At 50.0% G+C, this 17,001-nt stretch overlaps 2 protein-coding genes across 2 annotated transcripts; both read right to left on the bottom strand.

Moving 5' to 3' along the window:
- Positions 1 to 3,722: 3,722 nt before the first annotated feature.
- C6H2orf72 (chromosome 6 C2orf72 homolog) lies at positions 3,723 to 7,621 on the bottom strand. The gene is made up of 3 exons (XM_063306283.1): positions 6,988 to 7,621; positions 5,307 to 5,399; positions 3,723 to 4,531 (listed from the first exon to the last, which is right to left on the bottom strand). Exons 1-3 carry the CDS (start codon positions 7,619 to 7,621, stop codon positions 4,440 to 4,442), a joined length of 819 nt encoding a protein of 272 aa, XP_063162353.1. The 3' UTR covers positions 3,723 to 4,439.
- A 4,481-nt stretch (positions 7,622 to 12,102) lies between these two features.
- Positions 12,103 to 16,832, bottom strand: RPL35A (ribosomal protein L35a). The gene is made up of 5 exons (XM_063306281.1): positions 16,784 to 16,832; positions 15,454 to 15,497; positions 14,248 to 14,400; positions 12,750 to 12,894; positions 12,103 to 12,176 (listed from the first exon to the last, which is right to left on the bottom strand). Exons 2-5 carry the CDS (start codon positions 15,462 to 15,464, stop codon positions 12,153 to 12,155), a joined length of 333 nt encoding a protein of 110 aa, XP_063162351.1. The 5' UTR covers positions 15,465 to 15,497; positions 16,784 to 16,832; the 3' UTR covers positions 12,103 to 12,152.
- Between the last annotated feature and the right edge of the window lie 169 nt (positions 16,833 to 17,001).

Below are 17,001 nucleotides of genomic sequence, written 5' to 3'. Positions count from 1 at the left end.
CAGGTCGGTGAAGCTGTCCCTGTTGAGTTTCTGCCTGCCCTACGGCTGATAATCGCATAGGAGCGCTCCCAGACTGGCTGGCTTGGTCTTGGGAGGCGAATTTCTGCGTTTTCGTTCTGTTTTATTAACAGAGGCCACTAACCTCGTTCATAAAACTTGCCAGCTTTCTAGTACTGTAAAAACTGCCTGTGTTAATCTGAATTCACTTAGTGGGAGTTCAGAGAACACAGTAAACCAGAGTTTCCCAACTTTGGAAATTTTAAGATTTCTAAATTCCCAGAATTCCCTGGGTGGATGTCAACTCCCAGAATTCCCTTTTTTGGGGAATTCTGGGAGCTGAAGTCCACACATCCTAAAGGTGCTGAGGTTGTGAAACAGGCTAGATTCACACAAAGGGCAAAACCCCAAGAAAAACTAACCAATATTTGTTATTTATTGAAAAGATTTGTAAAGCCACCCCTTTCACAATTTGTGGCTCTGGGACTAAAACTAACGCTAAAAATCAGACCAAACCAAGCTTAGATTGTTGTATCAATGCAGCTCCTCAGCCTTCAAGTCTCAGAGTGGGCGGTGTGAATGTATTTATTTATTTGTTTAAACCCTTTATCCAGGCATGTCACGGTAGTCTCTCTGGGCAGCACCCAGAGGTTTAAAACCAGCAAAGCATAATGCAACACTGGTGCCAACTTAATAATAATACATAACACGTGCAACTGATGCAGTTTGCCTTGTTTGGATTTGGCACAGGGCGAGACCAAAACCATGAAGTCAGAATGGTGAGAAGCCAAAAAAAAGGAGAGGCAAAAAAGGCAATGCTAGCTAAGCAGTTTTCCACTCTTCCAAGAATGAATCCAGACAGTCCAGGCGATGATACGTGTACTTGCCTGGTTCTGATTTTTTTTTTAATTGACTGGCATGACTTTCTTCTGATCAAGGATATATCACTCTTTATTTCTGCCTGTTGAAGAATTTTCTAAGGTTTTCCTGTATTGTCCCAGATGATTTTGAAGGAAAAAACCAGTAATTTATTGAACCAATTCCAAAGTAGCATTTCCTCATACGCTAAGTTGTGGTCTAAGGACTGTTAAATACAGGTAGTCCTTGATCCACGACCATTCGTTCAGCGACTATTCAAACTTACAACGGCACTGAACAAAGGGCCTTACAACCCGTGCCCGAAGTTACGGCCATTGCGCCACCCCTGAGGTCTCACGATCACGGTCTGGGCCCTTGGCAATTGGTTCACACATATGACCGGTTGCCAAGTGTCCTGCAATCATGTGACTGCCACTTGCATCCTCTCACTCCCTCCCCAATCTGGCAGCTCCTGAGACTTGCAACTTCCTGCTGGCTTCCCCACTTACATGATTGTGGGAGGCCAGCAGGAAGTTCCCTCACCTACGACTGGACATTCACTTAAAATGATGGCAACTGGGGCTGTCCAGATTGCTATTGCTAAGCAACGTGGTCACAAGATGTTTCACCTAACGACCACACCGCTTAGCGACGGACATTCCGGTCCTAATTGTGGTCCTAAATCGAGGACTACCTGTAGGCCATAATTAGCCAAGTTCCCATGATACTGAAAACCAAACCAGCCACTGAGATGTGTGATCTCTGTCGCTGTTGCACACAGCCTGTTACTCCAGCTTTGCAAACTGTTTTCTAGGGTTTGTTTTCCTTTAGAAGAAAGTTACTGGAGGCTGGTTAGTATTTTGCAATATGTTTATTTTGTTATTTTTTACTCTTTTTATTTATAAATATACAGGTTTATTCGTCATATTTGTACACCAAATAAGGCCACCTTGTGGCAGTTTGCAAGCAAGTGAAATATGCCAGAGATAAACAGATCAGTCCCTTAGAGTTTTCCGTTGCTCCCTCAGAAGCTCTCTAGAGAACACAGGAAAATGCTCTTTGCTTATAGCTATCATTTAACACAGGATTTGTTTCCTGTGAGATAGGGGTACTTGCTAATAAAATTGCAGAACCCAGCCGGACTGGGTCTTCAATTTACAAAGTTTGTCAATGAAGTCACAGTTCATAGCAGTTCAAGAGGTGTATTTTGCCCCCGTTGGATAGCTAAGTGAGAGGGGACCGTGTTCTTAGGTAGGAGTGTTGCAGGAAAACGGTCCACATGCCTTGCAATAGTTTTTAATGGCCAGAAAGGTTTATATGGGGAGAGGTGGTTCCTCAGATACCAAGCCATTAGCCATGCAGCTCCGTCTAACAAGCAAGGACAAATGCTTCTGGAAAACTAGCAACAGCTACAACACCCAGGATTCCCATCTGCTGTTTAGTCTTTCTTTGAAAGAGGATTAGCTCTAAGTAGCCATTGAACTGGCAAGGATCCAATGCCATGAATGGCTGCTTATCAGACAGAAATCCAAAAGGTGCACCATGAAAATGCGTTAAAAAGTTCTGCCCAAAGGCACAAAGTTCTCTTAAGAGAAAGGGAGAAGGTGGATATTCTGTTTATGGAACATAACCAGCCAAATTCAAATGTACCACCTTACAGCTTGCAGTGAAATATGAAGCCATTCTCTTTTGATTTGTAAGCTTAAAGGGCTTATGTGTTATGTGACCACAACCACCACAGTATATTCAATACAACCAATTCAAATACGATGGGTGAATCCAGTCAAACATTTACAAAACTTATCAGGAACCAGCTTCAATTAAAGAAATTCCATTGCTGAGGGACCTATCTGCTATAATCGTCCCTGAAAAACAGTTTAAATTGGTGAACAAATTATGGGATCTCTCTGTAACATTGCCCCTCTCTTGCTATAATTCAGTAGCTGGACTTGCACAACCCAAAAAATTGAAACCACATTTTTGGCTTGCTTCTTATGCAAGCCCATCTGTGCAAACTCAGAAAACTGGGTTGAGTAAACAGTGGCTAAGTTCATCGTGAGTAAACAAGTTATAAGCATTTTAAAACTTCACCAATGTATCTGCGAGAGAAGCAGTGAGTGGGATGCTTGAAAACATTAAAATTATTAAATGAACTGGATTCTTAATTTTCCTTCCAGTCCTTCTGTGTGACTATTCTTAAAAACATCTTTTTCCCAAACTGGGGTCTATCAGATAAACCAGGTTACAATCTTACTGTCCTGAATCAGGCTCAATAGGAAGCAACCCAAGGACCTCAACGGCGTATTTCATTTCTCTCTCTCTATACCAGTGTTTCTCAACCTTGGCAACTTTAAGACGCTTGGACTTCAACTCCCAGAATTCCCCATGGCTGGCTGGGGAATTCTGGGAGTTGAAGTCCACGTGTCTTAAAGTTGCCAAGGTTGAGAAACACTGCCCTATACTATGCTTTTAAGTAAATCTGCTTTGAACCCATACCTCAGAAATGAGTCAGAAGCAATATGGTCTGACCAAAAACAAAACAAAAAACCTCCCCAAAACCAATGCTGCTGTCATAAGCAAAAAGAAGCATTTTGGAAGATGATGGTCCCTTGAGTAAACAAATGAATAAATCATCCATCAGACATGGAAAGCTGTTTTCTTTCAAAGATTACATACCTATCCCAGTGTGTCTGCTTTCTGCCACAGGGTATTATAAGGTATGGGAGTTTAGGACCTTACTATCTCACCAAGATTCAAAGAAATCATAAAAGTAAAGAATGGGCCTACTAAATACAGCATCTAGGAAGCCTTTCTTGAGGACAATGACAAATTTATTTTGTTGCAAAATGTATTGCAGGCTTTAATCATGTCTGTAAAAATGCATAATCATTTGTTCTGATGAACATATTGCAAGCTTTGACCATGTGTATGGTAGTTTTCCAAAACACAGCAAGGGCCAGAGTAACCACAAGGGTGAGTAACTGCATACGGTTCCACGTGTATCTTCATTAAGAACGTAGCAGAATTTCTTTGCCACGGTCAGAAACCACAGTCAGGGACAGAACAAAGGGGAAAGTTTTCCAAACCACCATCAATTGTTTCTCTTTTACTTCCAAGCTTAAAGATTTCTGATCCTGCAGATGATTTCTAAAGACAGTGATTCCAGAACAAAGCAGACAAGTTTAAAAAAAAAAGACGGACAAGTCAGATCTGGCAAGAATGATATGCTGACATTTCTGTTGTCCCGTGTCCATCACAACGTGTGGAAGGTGCCTCTTCAAATGTGAGACTCGGGAACCCCAGTGGCATCCTTTCTGCCAAGAGAGCACCCGTCTTTGTGGGCCTAAGAACAGAATAGAAAGATCTGCTTATCTGGCTGTCCACGGAACAAGGATGAAGAAAGGACGCAAAGCAGCGTCTTTTCTGCAAAACCGGCTCCAGAGCATACGATCACAGACCAGGTGAGCCGCTAGCTGCTTCCTTCACGGAGCCCGTGAGGATGATCCCAGGCTTGAGCTTTTTACTTCCCGAAAGATGATGGGAAGAACACAGAGCCCCCCCGAGCAGCAACAAACTGGGGGCTCTTAAGAGTCCAACCCCCCAGAGGCCTCTTCACAGTTCCCATTGGGTGCAATGTTGGTCAAAGCGATGGCTTCTTCTATGTCTTGTAGGGCATCTACGCTGAGAAAAAAGAGCATTGGTTCAGGGTATGGCATTATAAAGGCCAGTGTTACATGCATTAATCATCTAGAACCGTGTTTCTCAACCTTGGCCATTTTAAGATGTGTGGACTTCAACTCCCAGAATTCCCTGGCTGGGGAATTCTGGGAGTTGAAGTCCACACATCTTACAGTGAATATGGTTGAGAAACATTGACTGAAAAGGCCTTCAGAGCTCACTGTGGAAAGAACTTGGGGATTTCTGCTGATAAAGTATGTCTTCTAATTGAGCTCCAGACCACCCAGGGCTACTTCTGGTAATAGCACACTAAACCATGGCTTAACCCTGGTTTGGGCAAACCATAATGGCCTGTTCCATATCTCACTAAATCTTAATGGTTGAGGTCACAACCTGCCCTAGGCCACAACCAGCTTTTAGATTTTGTATTTATATATTGCCTGTTTATTGTTGTATGTTTTTTTAATTCTTGATTTATTGCATGTTTATGTTGTACGCTGCCCAGAGTCACACTGAGTTGGGCGGCTTTATAAATCGTGAAATGAATAAATAAACCAAACAGTCCAATTACAGCTGAGGGCTTTGTGTGAACTCACCTTCCAGTGCTTAGCTTTTTTCGTCCTTCCTAGGGATTTGCTTAATCAGTTTATTGTCCATTGTATTGTGATTCCAGAAAATGGGTTCATTCAGTATCCAGGTTAAGCATGTTGTGGGAATGCAGCCAAAATACGGCGTTCTTTTGCAGCACCCAAGAGTTCCCAAGGCCCCCTTACCTTCATTTGACTTTGCGTCTGTGTGAAAATGCTCGTCCCTTCTGCCCCAAGGGATGCACCACAAGAAGGCAGGGAGTTTCTGCTTTTGGGATTCTGTGAAATGAAAGAGGTAAAACCAGTCAGATATGTTAATGGTGTAAATAGATATATTTACTGGATTCACGCATTCTTTAGTACATAAGCCACGGCTGGCATCACAGAACACCATGTATGCGTATACAGAGTTTGCTAACATGGGTCATTTTCCAGGTTCACACAATACCTTGAATAGGCTGGGTTTGCACACAAAAGGTTAAGCCACGGAAAATCAAACCATGGTTAGCACTAATAAAGCTCATCCTATTGTGTGAATACATCTGCTAAGTGTCTAACTGACCTATTTCGGCACGTTATACGCATCCAGCCTGTGTTTACAAATACAACCCCTGGAATTGCATGAAGCCGAATCATGGAAATTACATTCTGTTTTGGCGTAAGGTGTGAATCCTGCATTTGGCTCAGTCCAAATTTGGTGAGGAAGTTACTCGGTCTTATTCCGACACACACACACACCCCGTGGGCATCCCCGACTGCAGTGCATAATGGGATCCCGTCATGGGATCCTCATCCGGAGAGGGGGTTGCCTGCTGTATCTCTGCAAGAGTCACTGCAGGATGTGAGGTCACCGTCACCAGCCTGGGTAACAAGCCATGCTGAGCTATCATTCCAGCAGCTGGGATGGAAACACTTCCAGTAAGTCATGCGCAGCCTCGGTCTTCCCTCCAAAAAAGTCTACCAGAGCAACAAGGGAGGTGAAGCATTAGGGAGCAAGCTGCCCTAGCAGGTATGTCCGTGTTCCTGGATGTATTCACACAACCTACTTAAGCCGAATTGTTCCATTTGCTGGGTCTGCACCATATATATTCTCAAAATTAACCAAATGACCTGGGCTGGCATCGCCTGCTACGGCATTAAACTAGCGAAGCCCATCGCTCGCTAAGCTTAGGAGGTTGTGTAAATGCATTTACGAGGTATTTACCTGCTCCCGTTAAGCATGTTGGAGCTGCTCTGTTAGCAGGGACAGGAATCTCAGAGTCAACTTAAAAAATGTCCGCCGAGTCTCTTGTTTTCCTCTTCTAACTCATCCCTAGGTTTCCAACAAGCTTCCACCATCTGTGTTCTTGCACAATGCCTTATTTAACCTTGGTTTACTGAATAAACCACCACTGGCTGGGTTCGCACGAGCCAACATACTCCTGCGTGAATCCGGCCAATGGGTTAATTTTTCGAAAGACTCCAATGACTGGTAGGTTTAAGCGTCTCCACCCAAAATTAAGACAGTTGCTTTCCTGAGTGCAACATTTTAAAAAAAACGTTTTAAACCCGCGCCCTGAACGTTGGTCGGGCAACCCTCCGGAGGTCTACCCCACCGCCCTTCTCAATTTCAGCCGGCCGCCTCCCTCTGCGCGCCGGCCGGGAACGCGCCTCTTCGGGGGGAAGCGCTTCTCCCCGACCCCCGCTCGGCTCCCGCCTCCGCTTTCGGGGCGCCCCGGCGGGTCCCTCTGCAAGGCCGGCGCCTCGCGACCTCCCCGGAGGGCGCTCTGCCGGGGACCCGAGGGGGCAGACCCGGCCGCCGCGATTCGGACGCGCCTCCGCGGCGGGGCGCGGACGGCGGGCAAGCCGCGTCCCCGCCGGGTCGCACCTGCTCGCAGCTTGAGGGCGGCTCGCAGCGCTCGGCAGGCGGCTTCCCTGGCCGCGGCGGCCGTTTGGGCGTCCCCCGGCCGGTAGGCGACCGCCTGCAGGGTGTCGGGCAGCCCTGGGCGCGGGTGGCGCCGCTCTCGGAAGACCCGCCGCAGAAGCGCCTCCAGCCGCAGGCGCGCCGCCTCCGCCGCCGCCGCCTCCGCGCCGCCTCCGCCGCCGCGCTCCGAGGGGGACGCCGGCGGCGGCAGCAGCACCACGCCGACCACGGCGGCCAGCGGGCCCACGGGCAGCTGGCTGCGCACGTCGCGCAGGATCTCGCGCAGGCGGCGGCACTCCCGCGGCTGTCCCAGCGAGCCGGCCCGGAAGAGCGCGAAGAGCAGCGGGCAGCCCCGCCACGGCCGGCCGCCGCCGCGCACCCGCGCCCGGCGCGCCGCCGGTGCCGCCGGCTCTTCCTGCGGCTGCGGCTGCGGCTGCGGCGGGGCGGCGGGCGGCTCGTCCTTGGCCGGCTCGGCGAAGAGGTCGCGGGCGAAGGTCTCCAGCTCGCCGGCGCGCGCCTCGCCCACCAGCAGCAGGTGCTGCCGCCCGCCCACGCGCTCCACCAGGGCCCGGAAGGCCCGCAGCGCCTCCGGCTCCATGGCCGGCCGCCGCCTGCGCCCCCCGGCGGGCGCTTTTCTAGCCGCGCGGCAGGGCCCGCCTCCAGGGGAAGGCCGGCCGGGCACGAGTCGCCGCCGCCGCGTTTGAGCCCCTTGGAGGCGGCGGCGGCGGCGGCGGCCGGCCGTCCTCCTGAGGCAGCGGGGCTGGGAGAGCGGCGGGCTGGGGAGGGCGTCCCGTCTGCCTGGCTTCCAAAGGAGGCTGCTGCCCCGCCGCACTCTGGTGCCCCTCCATGGAGAACGCCGTGTGAATGAACACTCACACCCACGTGTAGCGTTTTCGGTAGCACTCTGGACGCAACAAGGCATTCCCTTCTGAGATGTCCCAGTCGATCCCTGGGATTTCCTAGTGGTCTCCTGTCCGGGCACCAAGCATGCCTGAACCTTCCAAACTTCTGTGCGCAGGGAACCCAGCCAGCCCTGCTGTGAGATCCTTCTGCTCTGTGGGTAATGTCACTCCAGGGTTCAGCACACACACACACCCCCTCCCGCCACGCTACACCCCGTGTCTGAAGAGGAAAAGTCCAGGCAAGAAGTCTGTGCAGACGCACGCATCACACAGCCCTGCTGTCAAACTTGGATTTCCTCTGCAGAGGTCCCAAACAGTTGCTCTTTGAGGTTTAGGAACCTGAAGTTTGTAAGCATCGAGTTCTGATTCTGGTCCCTGTGACCCAGAAGAGCAGCTGATCTGGGTTCAGAAGACACAAGGCGGAAGCTGGTGTCAGGGAGTGGTGTGCAACAGAGGAGTAAGATGGAGGACCTGTTTGTTTCTTCGCTGGGCTTTGGGGCTTAGCAAGCTGTCCGAAAACAGCCTCTTTTCCTCTTCTACCCCCTGCCTGGAGCTTCCCAGATCTCTCGCCCAACGGAACGTGAGCAGCCAGGCTGGCCTGTTTGCCTGAGCAAACACAACCTTTAGCACTTCCTTCTCAAATAGCCCAGCTTGGAAAGGTTTCCTTCACCGTTCCAAAAATCTAACCTGCCCCTCTTTGTCTCTGCTGCCCAAAGAGAATGGGAGGATTAAGGCTGCAGCCTGACCCACGTTGCCCTTCAAATAAATCCCAGTGAAACCGACGGCATCAGCCTGGAATCGCGGGCACGGAGCTGTGCTTTCTGCAATCCGGCATTGGCCTGGCCGGGTTCAGGGTGGGCCGCCTGTCTGTGTAAACGATGTCCAGGGGAGGCCGGGCTGGGAAAAGGTCCTTTGCTGCCCTGCTCTGGATCCAGAGCAATAGCATCACACATCAGCCACGGACCTACCGGAGCCTGGGTCAGCTTTGCAAAGGAATAGAGGAAAACTCTGCAGTCCCGCTGGGTCACTGCCCAAAACAAAGCATGGACTTGATTCCTGTAATTTTGCAAGCACTATTATTTTATTTCATAACATTGCATGCCTTATCACTTAACACTAAGTATTCCCAAGCTTTAGCTCCTCGGGACCTTGGGGCTGCATCCTGCTCTCTTCCAGCAAAGGGTACGTGAACCAGGGGCATCTGCAAGGTGTGAGCAGGGAAGTCAAGGGGGCTGCCGCAATGCTGCGATCAAACCTCCGCCTGTTTTTACGCTGCACCTGGGGCCAAAGGAGCAGAAAGGGTGGTGCTACCAGGGAGTATGGGAGAAGTCACTGTCCTGGTCCCCCACCCCCCAGATACACGGCAAGTGGGGGAGTTCTCTTAGAAACTCCACCCCCCTTTTTAAACATTAACACAGGGCCTTGACACCAACCGCCTTTCCTTCCAACATACTGATAACCAATTGGCTGGGTGGGAAAGGCGAACATAAACACCAAGGTCCACCCCAAACCTGTTTGCTTTTCTTTGCTGATTAACTCCCCAGAAGCTCAGTTGCTTGCCACTTAATAAAATTAGTTCCCAACCTAACCACCAACCCACTAAAATCAACATTTACAACTAAAATCAAATTCTACAACTGCACCCAATTGAAAAAAACACCCCAGAACAGTGCAGACAATCTGTAACATAAAACACGAATTCCTCCGAAATCCCAAGGCAGAGGGCACACCAAAATGTCAAAAGATCTGCAGCCCCATAATCAGCTGCCGATCAAAGGAGAGTGACCGGATTGGAACGGCCACTTGAAGCTGGCCGCTGCGTCTGACGCAGCAAGGGCTGCAGCAATGAAAACGGCATCCAAGCCTCAGCAATGCAAAGGTTAGAAGATTGCAACGCGCGGGATGTGTTTGGAAATTGCAACTGCCTTCAGAGAGGTGGCGGCGCCTGGCCCGTCTTAGCTAGAAAGCAAAGTGTGGTCTGACCAGGTTAGTACATGCACAGGAAATGGGTGCTAGTAGTTTGCTGGTTTCCAGCGTGCCCAGTAAGAGACATAGACCATGTAAACCAGTGTTTCTCAACCTTGGCCACTTAAGGAAGTTTTGTAAATGTTAACTGTCTTTTCAGAGACTGAAATTTAAAGTAAGGCTCAGTGCAAAGATTTGTGTGTGTTGCCAGCACACGCACGAAGAGCCACGCTTGCAGGCTTCTCTAATCAAGATGGGTTGTGACAAGTGCAGTGGGGCCCCTGCTGCTCTTGAAGGAAGGTCTAAGTCAGTGTTCCTCCGCCATGGCAACTTCAAGATGTGTGGACTTCAACTCCCAGAATCCCTGAACCAGCCATGCTGGCTGGGGAACTCTGGGAGTTGAAGTCCACACATCTGAAAGTTGCCATGGTGGAGGAACACTGATGTAAACCATACAAATCATAATACTTAACTATTAAGGGCAGACTGACTAATAAAAAAACTTACCCTAAGCTCTTCTGCTTTGCGTGGATTATGATGTCCCTTATTAGTGTCAGATCGTATGGACGTGCATTGGGACAATCCCTTGAGACTGCCCAAGCTGCGAGCTGTTTTAAACCTTCCTGAATAACACCACAATCATCCTCCCAGAACCCTGAAAGATCTAAAAAGGGCATCTTGCAGGAATGGCTAAGTAACAAAGTGGATCAACAGGCCTCCAGCCTCCCGATGGCTTTGATCACTCAAGACATTCGAGGAGTAAGTAGAGAGAGAGAAAAAAAGGGGGCTGTTGGTACCAAAGGGGCAACTAAAGCTCACACTTGGATGGGAGACCACCCAAAGATCCCAGGACTGTAGACCGGATTAGGAAGTCAGAAGACGACAGCCGAGATGGCAGCAGGGCTTCCAGTGAGACTCCCCTGACGCATCTCCCCCTGGGCTCGGCCGCCGTCTGTCTGAGCCCCACGCCAGCAGGCTCTGGCCACAGGCCCTCCCCTTTGTCCTGGCTTTGGAGGGCAAAGATGGGGGCCCCTGGCCAGGTCCGTGGGGCTTCAGCATTGCCCTGCACCATCTTCCCCCGTGCTCACACCCCGCGTTGGGTTGGATGCAACTCCCATCCTCCCCAGCCAGAACCCCCAGGAAAACCAAGAGCGCCTCTGAACGCACTGAAGGACACAGCCAGATGCAGCAAAGGGCAGGCTAACAGTCAAATGTTGCTCTTGCAATCCAGGTTAAACTTTGTGGTTCACCACTGAGCAGCAGCAGCTGGAGCAATGGAAACAGCCCCCCCTGCAGGTCGCAGAGCTGAAAGACACCCCCAGTCCCCCACTCACTCGGCTCTGAGGCAACTGGATGGCGGTTCGGTATTTTTTGCCAACAGCAAACAGAGAAACTGTGAGCGCTTCCTGTTGCCGTTTTCCCTTTGGGTTTTTTTTCCAGTGGACGTGCAAAGTTGCAGAGCCTGCTCTCCAGGGGGGGCTGTGTATTTTAAAGTTCCAAAGTAGCCCAGTGCAAATAAGGAGCCAGGAAGCAGGAGCGCAACGTCTAAGGCAAGGTTCGACCTGCTTCGGGGACGTGGCAGCGTTTGGAAGCCTCGTCCATCACACGCCACGGAGGGGCTGCCGAGAGGAGATGCTCGGGGCTTCTAGTGTCTCCTGATCCATGACAGCGCAAACCAAAGACGGAACGGTTCCGCTGGGCCACCAAGCTACATTCCCGGTGCCGAATTGTGTGGAGCACCAAACGGACCCTGGGATATTCTGCAAACGCCTCCAGGGAACAGCAAATTTCTCACTGCCAGATGACAGAGGAATTGGGCACGAGTCGCAAAGGCCAGCGCCCATTTTGAATTTATGCCATGTCATCTCTAATCCATACAACGTAATTCTTTTTCTGCGCATGGTGCCAGGTTGAACAAGATGGTCCTTGTGGTCCTTTCCAACCCTACAGCTCTTTGGTTCTCAATAAACCGAGAGCAGTTTATGAGACAAATAAGCTGAAGAACTTATTCTACTCACATACTATGGAAAACTGTAACCACTGCTTGAGTGGACATACAACCACTCTTTAGGAGAGAGAGGCAACTACTGGGGAACACCTCCTTATTTTAACGTTTCTGTTAGCCATAAACAACCCTCTGCTGCCCCATTTAAAGGACAAATTACTTACGGTGTCTGAGCTTCACAGACAGAAAGTAAAAGGCAAGACAAGATTAAGTATACAAAAGTGAAATATACTTTGAATTTTATTTGCAGTCTGTATTTAGACTCGGGATGGGTACAGCATCTGTGAAAAGGAAAAAAAAAATGCTTACAAGAGGTAGGCAGAAGCAGAAGCTTCCTGTAACAAACTTTCTGCATCTCCTCTCCTACTACTGCCCCGACCCCACCCCCATCCCAAAGTGTCACCCACTGCAGCCAAGGGAAACTGCAGCCTGAATTTTTTTTTTTAATCCATTCAGTTGTGTCCGATTCTCAGAGACTGCCTGGACAAGTCCCTGCAGTTTTCTTGGCCAGGTTTTTCAGAAGCGGTTTGCCATTGCCTCCTTCCTAGGGCTGAGAGGGAGTGGCTGGCCCAAGGTCACCCAACTGGTTTTGTGCCTAAGGTGGGACTAGAACTCATGGCCTCCCTGTTATTAGCCTGGTGCCTTAACCCCTGCACCAAACTGGCTCTCACAGGTTGAATTACGCATTTGCTAAACAGATGATGCAGAAAAGCTAACTCTCTGCTCCCTTGGACTGAATTAAAAAACAACAGTTCAGATACACAATCTTTGCATTTGTTTTTAAAAACCTTCAAAACAGAGTTCCAAAACCCAGAGAAACCCTGGTGAAAGGAGAACGCAGCTCCCATCCTCACCACTCTGATCCGGTGTCCAATGGCTTTGGCGGGCAGGTTGGAGCGGAACTTTGCCCGCACCATGCCGCTGTTTCCGTGGGCACGGGTCACCTTCCCCCAGATGACTCTGGTCCTATTGGGCTTGCCTCCAGGCGTCACCGTGTTGCTGACCAAAATAAAGAGACGTTCTGTTAAACCCTGGCAATCCCTACAATTGGACCAAATATCTGAAACAGCATTCTTCAATTGGGTATACATTACAGATGCAGATAATTCAGCTTTAATGAGATTCCTCAAAGCAGCCACGTCTTTTTTCAGGGACTCAGGGGAGCCTGAGGAAGCGCACAGCTGCTTTAAGGAGCTATTGGGCTCCTGCGTTTTTCAAAGCACCTCTTCCTCGCTGAGCCCTGGTTGTGGAGTTCTGCCAAACCACGACCACCACGAGGCTTCTGTAGGAGCAAGCATTAAGATACCTTGCCAAACGCAGTAACCACTCTGAAGGTTATTAGAACTGTGCGGGCGAGATACAGAAGTTAACTCTCTGCCTCAATTGCAGTCTGCACCAAGAAACGCATCAAAAAACAGACCGCAAAGAACCAAAGCACCAACTTCAGACCAGGAGCTTCCACTCGGACTGCAGCAGGTACATGCCCACTGCCTTACAGCGTCTCCCAACCGTGGCAACTTGAAGGCATCCGTATCTCTCTGATCTGAAAGTCCAAGAGAAGACGGACTGTGTTTGCCACGCTGGGAATTTGCACAATAAAAAAGACGCCTTCCTGGAAAGTCCCATGTTCAGCCTCCCCTTCCCCAAACCACTGAAATGTGCTAAAGTAGGATTCCCTTTCAAGTTGCAGTTGGTCTAACATAGTGTTTCTCAACCTCGGCAACTTTTCAAACATGTGGACTTCAGCGTTGCTGGCTGGGGAATTCTGGGAGTTGAATTCCACACGTCTGAAAAGTTGCCGAGGTTGAGAAACACCGGTCTATGAAGTCTAGCATGTCACGTGAAGATCACCTTGTTCCTTTCTGGAGAACCTTAGGAACAATCAAAACGCCTTCTGCGTCTTTCGCCTTACGAAAAACGTCAAGGGCCATGACCGCCCATCTCGCTCAGCTGCTTCTTCCCTGGCCCGGAGGCAGACAGCCCCTTCCTCCCATCAGTTCACCCCGTTCAACGGAAATGCCCAGCTGAGCCTTCGGCAGGCAAGCATTTTACCCTCTGTCCCACCACTAGAAAATGCATTAAGCTGAGTATTAGTGATCATCCATACAGCCAACTCCTGACTGCTTTGTGACACACAACACACATACATAACAAATAAACCCACAGGACCTGCTTCATTCATCCCCACATCCACCACCCCCTGTGCTTAATGACAACAGAACTGCGCACTGAACTGCTGACCCCTCTTTGAGCACCAAGTCCATGCCTGTAATGAGACCAAGGCATTTCATCACGAAGATCGCACGAAGAAAAGATGGGAGCATAAAACAAGCACTGTCATCAGGCACTCACTTTTTTGCCTTGTACACGTAGGCACATTTTTTGCCCAAGTAGAATTCTGTCTCACTGCGGGAGTAAACCCCCTCAACTTTCAGCAGAGCAGTGTGCTCCCTCTGGTTCCGGAGGCCTCGCTTGTAGCCAGCAAAAGTAGCCTTGCACCACAACCTAGGGAACAAAGCACCCACACAGTGACACTCTAGCCACCGCGGCCCCCCACAGGACAACGCAATGCGGAGGAGCAGGCGGCTACTGGCTGCTGGGCTCACATACTGCACCAAGCAGCAGCGGGCCCAGATTTTGCCTTAATACGTAGCGCAGCTCATTCAGCATTCATAATTTTTAAAAAATGGCTTAGCATGACGTGTGAACCCATTCCATATGAGATACATGAGCTGTGTTTTAAATATGACAAAACAGCACAGGTAACAGTCCATCCTCTCAGTGGAGGGGCCAAACTAAACAGAAAAATTCCCATTACAAGCAAATTTATCTCCTGGTTTCTTGTTCCACTGTCATCACAGTCTAAAGCTGATTTCATTCCCGGTTTGCAGGGAACAAGAAGATTAAAACAGAATTTTAGACACGGTAACTGTGTTGGTGAACAAGCTTAACTGTTCCCAAACAAACCCATTCTCACCATACGCCAACCAATAAAGGAACAAGTGGGGTGGATTTGCACAGCACCAAATACTAATCAAGACTAGTATGTTGTACTAATGCAGCCACTAGGTCATTGGTTGACTGGTTAAAGGCCCTGCGCAAACTTAACCAATAGAAAACTTTCATTTTTTTTTTAAAGTTTCTGATTAATCTAGTGAGGGGGCTTGATGACACTCCAAAGCAGGGTTTCTCAACCAGGGTTCTGCGAGAGGTCACCAAGGTTCCCTAGTGAACAAATCTGGCAACTTCATATTAAAGAGGTAAGTTTCATTCTTTATGTTTAGTTTAAGAACACTGTTAGTGCATATATTCAGGCCTACCCATGAAATGAATATAGTAATTTTATAGCTTCCGGCCTATCTTTGAGCCTGAAGCTGCAGGGGTTCCCCGAGGCCTGAAGAGTATTTCAAGGGCTCCTCCAGGGTCAAGAGGTTGAGAAAGGCTGCTTCAAAGCAACCTAAATGCAACTAGCATGGAGGTGGGAGATGTAAAATAAAGCAAGTCGCAACAGACTGAAAAAAGCAGAGGAATGTGCACGATTCTTGGGCAATGTCCTACCTGCCTGTCATGGTGTTGCCTCAGAAGTCCTGTCTCCAGCAGGCCTACACAAGGGTGGAGAAACAGGAAGCTATTAGGGAGATACACAGAGATCAGCTTAATAAACTTGGTAAGGGCACGACTGATATTGCAATCCAGCTGTAATAAAAAGCACTGATTTGCCCAAAATCTCTCTCTCAGGGTGCATTGGCAGCTGAATTTAGCCTATTAGAAAAGGACTTATTCACAGTCTAAATCACTGTTTCTCAACCTTGGGAACTTTAAGATGGGTGGACTTCAACTCCCAGAATTCCCCAGCCAGCATGGGTGGCTGGGGAATTCTGGGAGTTGAAGTCCCAGCATCTTAAAAGTGCCCACGGTTGAGAAACACTTGTCTAAATGCAGGGTTCGCACTCCCACATGCCCTTAACCTCCACCATGAACAAGCCAGCTCATGTGCACAGCCCTGTCACGGGAGCAGAGGGCCACTAGGCCCAACCTTGCGCCCTCTTTGCGTGTTCACTGAACCTGAATCCCCGAAAAGGGCTTCTCTCCCGGCCTCCGCCAGCCTTCCCCAAATCCAGTCGTCTTCGGAAGAACTGCTCGGGATCTCCCACTGGTTCCCCATCCCGTTTCTGTACAAAAATTAAGTTGCAGGAAGACGCCGTATTCTAGAAATTAACTCCGGGTTCTGCGAAATTCCACCTTGCATATTTTTGTGACACTTAAAAAAAAAGCCGCCACCAATGTAGCCGCGGAATCCGCTTGCGTGGACCAGAGTCTGATCCGCAGAGGGGTGTGATTCGTGTGCACCGGGCTGCCTCTTTTCCTGTTACAAGCGTTTGTGGCACCGTCTACTCTTAACTAGCAACAGCTTTCCCGAGCCCCAGGCAGGAGTCTTCGTCAGGTAAGAGCCCACGAAGATCACTAAAAGGCTGTACTCAGTTGGGGGCTAAATGGAGCCTCCCGGTCCAGAGGCAGTATACCTTTGAGGACAAGGTATTAGCAGAGCGGGGCTCTCGTCTTATCAAGGCTGCGAGACACGGAAGGGACCTCCCGACCACCTACTCACCCCGGCCCACCTCAGGCCCGAGGAGAGGCCCGCGGCCCGGCCGCCCCTGCTCGGACGGCAGAGGCAGCGAGGGTCATCCCACACTCCTAGAGCGGATCTTGCGGCTCCAGCCCAGGCACGGCCTCAGCCGGCATCCAGCCGGCATCCGAGCCATCCTGCCTCTGTCCGCCGCCGGACCCGCCTGCTCCCACCGGCCGGCCCTTCCGCCCGCTCCCCGCGGCCGTTCCTCCTCGCCCTTCCCCGCCAACGCCGCCTCCCGGCCGCCGCTCCGGCTCTCACCTCCGCAGCACCAGCCCAAAATGGCGGCGGGAAAGAAAGGGAAGGCGGGCGTGGGGCACGCTGGGATAGGGACTCGAGAAGGCCCCCCGCCGGTCCCTAATGAGGCGGCCGCCGCATTTGCCTCTCAGAAATTGCTCAGGCCATAGCGCTTTCCGGAGGCGCCTCGCCTTGTTATTTGTTCGCTTGTTTTTAAGCCATTTTTTGTCCTGCTCTCGCAC

This window comes from Candoia aspera, chromosome 6 (assembly GCF_035149785.1).
Source record: "Candoia aspera isolate rCanAsp1 chromosome 6, rCanAsp1.hap2, whole genome shotgun sequence".
Taxonomy (NCBI): Eukaryota; Metazoa; Chordata; class Lepidosauria; order Squamata; family Boidae; genus Candoia; species Candoia aspera.
Note: the sequence above shows the minus strand (reverse complement) of the source record. Positions and strands in the feature narration are given on the sequence as shown.

What these genes read in the sequence shown, in the direction of transcription:
- RPL35A (XM_063306281.1), bottom strand. An exon ending in TACGTGTACAAGGCAAAAAA is followed by an intron (nt 12,895 to 14,247) that starts GTGAGTGCCTGA and finishes TATTTTGGTCAG; the next exon opens with CAACACGGTGACGCCTGGAG. An exon ending in TTGGACACCGGATCAGAGTG is followed by an intron (nt 12,177 to 12,749) that starts GTGAGGATGGGA and finishes TCCTTTTCACAG; the next exon opens with ATGCTGTACCCATCCCGAGT.
- C6H2orf72 (XM_063306283.1), bottom strand. Translation starts at nt 7,621, where the DNA reads ATGGAGCCGGAGGCGCTGCGGGCCTTCCGGGCCCTGGTGGAGCGCGTG. An exon ending in CGCCCTCAAGCTGCGAGCAG is followed by an intron (nt 5,400 to 6,987) that starts GTGCGACCCGGC and finishes TTCATTTCACAG; the next exon opens with AATCCCAAAAGCAGAAACTC. An exon ending in AGACGCAAAGTCAAATGAAG is followed by an intron (nt 4,532 to 5,306) that starts GTAAGGGGGCCT and finishes TTCTCAGCGTAG; the next exon opens with ATGCCCTACAAGACATAGAA.